This window comes from Impatiens glandulifera, chromosome 1 (assembly GCF_907164915.1).
Source record: "Impatiens glandulifera chromosome 1, dImpGla2.1, whole genome shotgun sequence".
NCBI classification, from domain to species: domain Eukaryota; kingdom Viridiplantae; phylum Streptophyta; class Magnoliopsida; order Ericales; family Balsaminaceae; genus Impatiens; species Impatiens glandulifera.
The window spans coordinates 119396165-119404951 of record NC_061862.1 but is presented as its reverse complement, the minus strand read 5'-3'; the positions used below and the strand labels follow the sequence as shown (position 1 = coordinate 119404951).

The following is an 8787-nucleotide window of genomic DNA, read 5'->3' as shown; positions in this document are numbered from 1 at the left end:
ATCTATAGATTTAACTGATGAATCTCAAACTTTGACAACACATTCTCAATGCAACCTTTTGTGATAAGAAATGTTTCTTTAGACCTCTTTCTCTAAGAATTTTCATTCATAAAATTTTACGAGCTTCTCCTAGATCCTTCATCTCAAACTCAACATTTAAAAAGATCATTCAGCTTCTGAACATCTATTTTATTCTTTGTTGCTAACAACATGTTATCTACAAGACTAAGTATATGAAGGAGTCATCCTTCAAATTATTGTAGTACACACAACATTAATATGCACTTTTTTTAGCTAAAAGACATCATAAAGCTATCAAACTTCTCATACCACTACATTGGAGATTACTTAAATTTGTATAAAGACTTCTTTAACTTACAAACATATTTTCCTTTCCTAGAACTTGGAAGTCATCTGGCTCCTCTAGCTCTCCATGTAGAAAGGTTGTTTTCACATCAAGTTGTTTGAGCTCCAAATCCTGATGTGTCACTATTACTAGAAACACTCTAATAGAAGTACATTTGACTACTAGTGAGAAAATCTCTTTATAGTCTACTCTCTTATTTTGATTCAACCCTCTTGCAACAACTCGAGTCTTAAATTTGATTCCCTCAACATCTGATATACCTTCCTTTTTCTTGAAAACTCATTTGCAAGTAATAACATATCTCCTTGTAGTCAATGAAACTAACTCCCAACTATAATTCGTGCGAAGTGATTCCATGCCATCTGACGTTGTTGTGAACCACTATGTAACTTCAAAATAGATATAGCTTTGTAGGTAGATGGTTCAAGCGTATTCACCTTCTCCTCAACAACATGTAGTGCATAACCAACCATATCTTCATAACTATATCTCTGAAGTGGTCTAACTTTAATCCTCCTTAACTGACTTTAAACCCGTGGTTTTTTTCCCGTTTTTTGGAATTTTTAATGAAATGACGCTAAGTCGTTTTTTTAAAAAAAAACTATGTCAACACTAATATTTTGGTAAAGAATTTCCAAAATATTATCACAATACTTTTCTAGTTATATTATCATAACAAAATATCATATTTCCTACAAAGAGAGCTTCTCTATATATCCTAGCTAAGAGCAACTTATACACTTATAGCTCATAATTGAAAGGTCATCTTCTTACTTTTTTTTCGTAAGAAAGGACTTTCACTTGCTAGAGCTAGAGGTATTATCTTGTTTACTCATACTAGAGTTATTTTTCTGCTCACTAAGGGACTGAGATATGATTTAGAATCTTATATTGAAAGCTTCTTAACTTAGACCTCAAAATAAAATAAGAGACTCGTTATCAGAGACCAAATACAAAGGTTTTGCATTGGCCTTACATAAGAGAGATAATAAAGGAACTCAATTACTTAAATTAAAGGTATAAAATTAACGCTTTTGTTAGGATCTAGGTCGCGGCTGGAGGACCGGGGTTGGGCCGGTTAGCGCGTCTCACTCAAAGGGTGGTGATTAATCCGGTTAGAGATTAACACCGGGGTTTCAATACTACACAAACTGTCACAAACCCTTGAACCAGGTTCAAGCGCGAAAGAGGTTTGTTTCAGGTTGAAGCAGCACACTCACGAGATAGGCAGAACCGGTTTTGGATAAGACAGGTTTGGAAGTTGCTGGGTCGGTTTTGTAACTCAGTGATTCGGTTTATGTAGTGTAGAGTCGGTCAAAGCGGTGTAGGTAGGTTAGTACAGATCGGTTAGAATGTAGAACCGGCAGAAAGTAAATAACAAGACAGGTTTTTATGGATGTTCGGAGATAAGACTCCTACGTCACCCCTTCCTCTCGAAACCGCGAGAAGGATATTCACTAAGGAATACAAATACAATCCGATCGAGACTTATTTCCTGCTCGATAACACTCGTACAATTTTAACCGAAATTGTTGAATTACACTTTAACTTAACACTTAAGCTTTCTAGAGATAGAACACACTCTTATCACTTGTAAATTAATTGTCCAATGTGTCCCGCATTTACTCCTCTTCAGCTTCTCCTTTTATGGGTGAAATGTGCCAACGGTCACATTTCATTTCCTTGAATTTGATTGGTTAGGCAGAGGTTCAGTGATTCAGACCTGGCGGTCAACTTTTCAGACCTGGCCGTCTGTTCTTCCAGTATGTAGGTCAAACCGGCTAGGTTTGTCTTTTACTCAATGTGGTAATTATCGGTTAGACAGTTGTCTGTACTTGGAAGATTGCCTTTCTGATTTATCCTGAAGTGGAAAGATCTTGTAGGACGGTTTTCTGCAGCCTGCAGACTTTCCTCAGACTTATATGAATATGGAAATGTTCAGTCTGTTCCTTTGGTATCATTCTCAACAGATACCCGAAGTATCTTCTTATGCTGGTTGGTTATTTGTCTTAACCGGATGGCTTCCGGTTATTGCTTTGGCTTCTGGTCGGTTAATGACCGACTATCTGGTGTTTACGGCCTTCGGTTTTGACCGATCTTGTCTTTTCTTGTTCGGTCAGGTTTTTGTTCGGTTTGATAACTTGACCGGTGGAGCTTCTTAACCGGTTCATTGATTTGACCGGTTCGGTTCTTTGTCTGTTCCTGCATAGGAGATTTGTTTGTGTTAAGTTCTATTAACCGGTCTAATTTTATCTAACAGCTTTTATAAATTAAGTCTATGTATGGTCTTTATAAAAGAACTCGGATACACCGAGGCCAAGATTCCAACTAACTGATCGAAACCATAAACCTTAATCGCACAAGCCTCGGCTGGGTCTACCTCCATCCTTAGAGGAGACGTGTGAGGCGGAAGCTCCACGTACAGTTTTGAAGCCGAGCCTTTTCAGCAATGGGGCTTAAGGACCGATATGATGATAGGTTTAGGTAGGGCGGTCGTCCTACCGTAGGGCATCTATAGGGAATAGTGTGTGAGACAGTAATTTCGGAGTTTGTAATGGAGAGGGGAAAATAGCAAGCCACAAGAGCAAGGCATGGTTTGGAACTCTACTACGAGAGGGATGCCTCGCAAGCCTAGTTTCTAAAGATGAGGCCTTTTGGCGAAGCCAACAAGTCAATGCAGGGTCACCAAACCCTGTGATGTCCGGGCCCTATGGAATAAAGGGAAGCGGGTAAGTTGTCACTCTCCCTGCCTACCAAAGGTGACGCAACAGTGCAACGACCTGGGAGAAGATTCCCAACCAGTAGGGGGACAAGAGACGACCATCGGGCAAGACCGACCAGACCTGGGAAGGCAACCCGATTGGTAGTCAAATGATCCATAGTACTTACAGCCTCCCAGACTTCATATTCATCATTTTTAAAAGATGAGAAAGGATCCCTTTTCTGCAACGCAACGGAAAAAACGGTAGATTTCGTAGAATGATCTAAAAAAAACTCTTACGAGTGGCATGGAAAAGACTTTCTTTATTAGTAAGGTCACATTAATTCTAAACTGAGATTAGATTATATCCTCTAATGAAAAATTCTCTTAATCCGTCTGTTTTTTATGATTCATCCATTGGTTTATGGCGGGACTAAAACGACCCTTTATTAAGCTAAGGAGAGAGATCACTTAGCAATGAATACTAACTTGAAGCGGTCGAGATGATTACTTATCCCTTACGGGAATCGAACCCGTGTCTTTAATATGAAAATATTGTGTCTTCAATATGAAAAGACGATGTCCTAACCACTGGACGAAAAGGACCAAAAAGTCATTTTTCATATACTGTCTCTATGTGAGAGAAAAGGACAGAGTGTGTTAATCTTCATTTTTTAAATCAAGATTACACAAAAAAAAAAAATATATATATATATATATATACATTTTCTTTTTTTATTGAATATTCTCTTTCGCACCATTAATTGAAAATGACCTAACAAGCAGAAAATAAATTAACTTATATGAGAAATAGGGAATCTCCTCATTCTCTTGCTCTCTTCCGATAAATCAATAGGGAGAAGGATGCTTAATCTTTCCCTCTTTGTTTCTCAATTAAAGTAGAAAATAAATGAAGCAAAACTTACATTGAAGGTGGAATCGATGGGGCCAGCATGAAGAAAGAAGAAGAAATGAGGATTAGCGTGAGGATAAATATATATAAATATATAAATATATATATAAATATATATATATATATATAAATATATATATATATATATATATATATATATATATATATATATATATATATATATATATATATATATATATATATATATATATATATATATATATATATATATATATATATATATATATATTAGAATTGAAATGAAATTTTGTATAAAACTAATTCAAATGTTAAATTTTATTGTTAATTCTTATTCTAGTTCTCCCCTCCAAATTCCAAACACATTCTTCTTGTTTTAGAATGTTCTGTAAAATGTATTAAAATAACTGGGGAATTTGTGTTCATTAAAAACAAAGTGTTATTAATTAATAAGAGTATTTCTTTATCCCAAAAATGCAGAACAAAAAGAAAGTTGAAGTGTGTACAAATTCACTAAGGATAAATTCCTCCTCCTTAATGTATTCTAGGACTTTCAATGGGGTCTTTAAATTATCTTGCTTTTGTATTACCCCTTGTACATGAATGAAAAAGTTAATGAATGAATCAATCAAAATGCATGATTTTTGGTGCAAACCTAAGTAATCTATCCAAACTATTGGGCAAGAACTTTCTCGCAAATAAGAAACAAACATTTGTTGTCTTCCCATTATACTCGCAAGTACTTCCATTTCTCAATTTTTTCAATAATTCAATCGTCACGCGTGTTCTATAAAAGGAGGCCGGGTGGTGCCCTCCCCTAGACCAATCAACCCATGTCAAACTCCGGTTGGAATTGCTATCGGCAAATCGGATGTTAACAAATGTCGGCAGATAGTGCTCATCCGCATAACATGATCCTATCTTGCATTTGCGCATAAACTTTTGAAAATATATGTCGTCTGAGATCACCTCGATTGCCAGATGGCGATCCATTGCAAACCATTGAGACCCTTTTCGCCATTGATCGAGCTTTATTAAGGGCCTCATACGGTAACTGTATCGGCCTTGACCAGTTGGGCCCAATAAGTCATAGGCCTCCACAAATGTAGTGCGTGAGCCCAAAACATAAGAATGTACCGTTGAGAAATTGAAGAGGGGGATGCATGATTCTGAGAGAAGAACAAAGTATTGGTTTAATGGATCCATCAAGGCATTGCCTAATAATCGTCTCTCTGCTTCCACCATGTTAAATTTTCCCCACTCTACCACCTGTAATTTAAAAATATATACATTATAATAAAAATATGTCGGAAGAAGTAACAAAATGGGAAGATAAATTTATGGGTTAACAATTTAACAAGATTGAATTGGAGATGTATTAACTAATTATAGTTAGCTATAAAAATTGAAAAAAATATATATTCTCAATCTATTAGACAATATTGGTAGAAATAAATGGTGTACTTCAAATACCATAAATTAATGCAAAAGTCATGGATGATTAGTAGCAATAATGGTCAATTTTATGAATCAATTATTTAAATTAAAATAAATGAAGAAAAAAAGATGAATATTTAAGTAGGAAGAAAAATAAGGTGACCTATACATTTTTTTTCACTAATTTATATTATTTTATTAAATTAGAGATACTTCCTCTTAATGAAAGTGAGCTTTAATAATAACATAGTTTTATAAATAAAAAAATAAAGAGAAAATTTAAAAATAATTAACATTTCGTTAGCTAGAACATAACTATCAATATCAACATCCAAAAATGGATTGATGAAATCATTTTAATATATATATATATATATATATATATATATATATATATATATATATATATATATATATATATATATATATATATATATATATATATATATCCAATAAAAATTACATTTCTCAATTCACTACAAAATTATAATAAATTTCAAAATGATCATAAAAAATATAATAATATTTGTACCAAATAGGCAAATACTTGTACAATAATATAAATTGTAATTCAAAAAAATGAAAACTAAACAAAGCAACAAAGCACACTATAATCGCAGTAATGATCTAAGATATTATTGAAATCATGAAAAAGAAACGAACTCGTATACTAGAAAATATCCTTTCAGGTTTAACTTAATGATTTTATGGCGAGACTAGGAAAAAAAAAATCAAAATATGTTATTTTCTAAAAGAATTGTTTTTTTTTTCTTGTGCTGTCCTTTCTCTCTTCTTTTTGAATTATTAATATTTTGTTGACCTAAAATAAAAATATTACATATATTAATATATTTGTTTAAATAAACAAAACAAAAACAGAAAATCTGACATGTACAAATAGGCAAATAGTTAGCAAATGAAAAACTCCACATAAGATACATTACACATTTCCACTTAAGATATAAATTAATAGTCAAGCTATAGGTAGCATGAAATGTAACGTGTAAATATTAGTCTACATAGATATTATATTTTTGAGTTTTCTTAGTCAACTATTCAAGTTTCAGGAAAATTCTCCTCATAACAATCATTAAAAGGAATATCAAAGTTTAAAAAATAATAATAATAACAGAAACCACAAATAGGCATTGTTATGAATTATTTGAAAATAATCTCAAATAATTACTAATATATATTCTAACATAATTAATTTATAAACAATTAATAATAATAAGACCTAAGTTTCTTTGGTATATAGCAAAAATAAAATATTAAATAATTTTTTTGGTTAAAGATTTTAAAAAAATCATTTTTTTTTATGAAAATACTTGAAAGATATTATTATATAATGATAAAAAAAATTATATTTTAATTAATTAAATAATGTAACTATAATTAGAATATTGTTAAAATAATCATTATCTTATTTTTTAGACAATTTAAACAATTTTAACTAAAACATTATATATCTCCTTTCCAAATACTACATAGTGATCATGATTCATGTTCATTTTGTTTTCTCTTTCTCCAACTGAACAACATGCCAGAGTTGTTGAGCAACATATAACGACCAAAAATATTTAAAATAAAATAAAGTAGTTAATTAAATATCTTTTGTTACAGGTCAACTAGAATATAATTAATTTCATTTGTGCTATCCTTATCATTTTGTACAGGTTTATCTGGTGCCGTTTATTTCTTTCCATATTAATTCATGTATGACCATCAGCCTTCATTCATATTTAATAGTAATTATAGGATGTATTATAATTGGCTTCAATTGAAAATATTTTGATTATTATAACATTATTGACTTCAACCGTTACATGATTGTTACATTATTGAGTTAATTTATTATTTAGAAAGAGAATCCTAACTAGTATTCTGTTCCTGATTGGCGACGGATAAGCCATCACCTTTCTTTTTACATATTTTTACTTAATTAACAAATATCCATAGAATTTAATTAACAATTCAAAATCTAATGAGTTTTGTGGTCCATTTAATTATGTGAATAATATTTTTTTATCATTATAAAAAATAAAAAATTTTATAATAGACCCATTGCATCTAAGTAAAATATATAGTTAAGATTCTAGTAATCATCTTAGAAGTAAATTGTGCTATTAATCTAAATATAAAAATTTTCCAAATGAAAACTAAATTAGATTCAAACACCTATATATATTTTTTTAAATGTGTTCATATTTGAAAACTACTATTTAAAAATTTCAAATTCAAATTTGAAGTTTCCAATATAAGATTTTTCTATAATTCATATATATATATATATATATATATATATATATATATATATATATATATATATATATATATATATATATATATATATATATATCCAAATTTAATTTGGAGATAACTAGTAAGAATCAAAGTTTATTAGAACATTTAAACTTAAATTATTTTAGTTAGTTTGAATCTATATGATGTTATATTTTGTTTTATTTTTTCTTTTAATATAAAATTAATCGGATCTTCAATTTTTTCTTTAAAGCACTTAAACGTTTTATATGTGAATGAAACATATGACATTTTATTTTATTTTAGATACAATTCATATTATTTAAGTTATCTTAGTAAATTATATTGTGTTTAATTATATTATTATTATTATTATGATTTTAACCAGAAAAATCAAATAAATCTAACATTTTAGATGAATAGTAACATAATAGAAACAGAGATGAAATAAAAATGAACTAACCTTGCTTGGAATGGATGTGCCATAGAAAACAGAAGACTGAGGAAACGTTAGATTGAATAATGGCTTTGTATGAACATAAATACTGTATTTCCCTTTATTCCCTTTAAAAAACTTCTCCCAAAGAGGTGCTAACGGAAGAGACCCTCTAGTTAAGAACATGAAAGCAACTTTAGCTTCACCACTATTAACGACGTTAATGTTAACCGACGCCCTCCGCCGCCATAGCAGTACTTGGTCGTTTTCATCCACGTCCTTGTGCTGCGGCGGAAACTTATCGGAGTACTCATTTACCGGCATGTTTTCAGTTGAGGCTTCATCGGAGATAACTGATTGATGATTACTTGTGGAAACGTGAAAGAAGATTATGATTCCGACAGATAAAACTGATGCAAAGAAAAGGAAATGAATTATTATTGCTCGAAGATGAATTAGAGAGCTTAAAACCTTCATTACTGAAATGATTAGTTTTTGTTCTTCTCTTCTTTGCCTTTTACAAATTCATTGGAGAGATAGTAATAGATATAGAGAGAGAAAGCGAGAGGAAAGTTCTTTCTGGTTGTTCATTATAGAACAATTTTTTCTTATTATTAGTATTTGAGTATTTTTAGAATAGTATTTCTACAAGTCCAATTCAGAAAACGCACGGGTTTGACCATTGAATCGCC

General features: G+C 31.0%; 1 protein-coding gene across 1 annotated transcript; it reads right to left on the bottom strand.

The window, feature by feature from the left end:
* Positions 1-4438: 4438 nt before the first annotated feature.
* Positions 4439-8634, bottom strand: LOC124917644 (glycosyltransferase BC10-like). Its single transcript, XM_047458046.1, has 2 exons — positions 8123-8634; positions 4439-5229 (listed from the first exon to the last, which is right to left on the bottom strand). The coding sequence occupies exons 1-2, from the start codon at positions 8570-8572 to the stop codon at positions 4585-4587; spliced, it is 1095 nt and encodes a 364-aa protein (XP_047314002.1). The 5' UTR covers positions 8573-8634; the 3' UTR covers positions 4439-4584.
* Between the last annotated feature and the right edge of the window lie 153 nt (positions 8635-8787).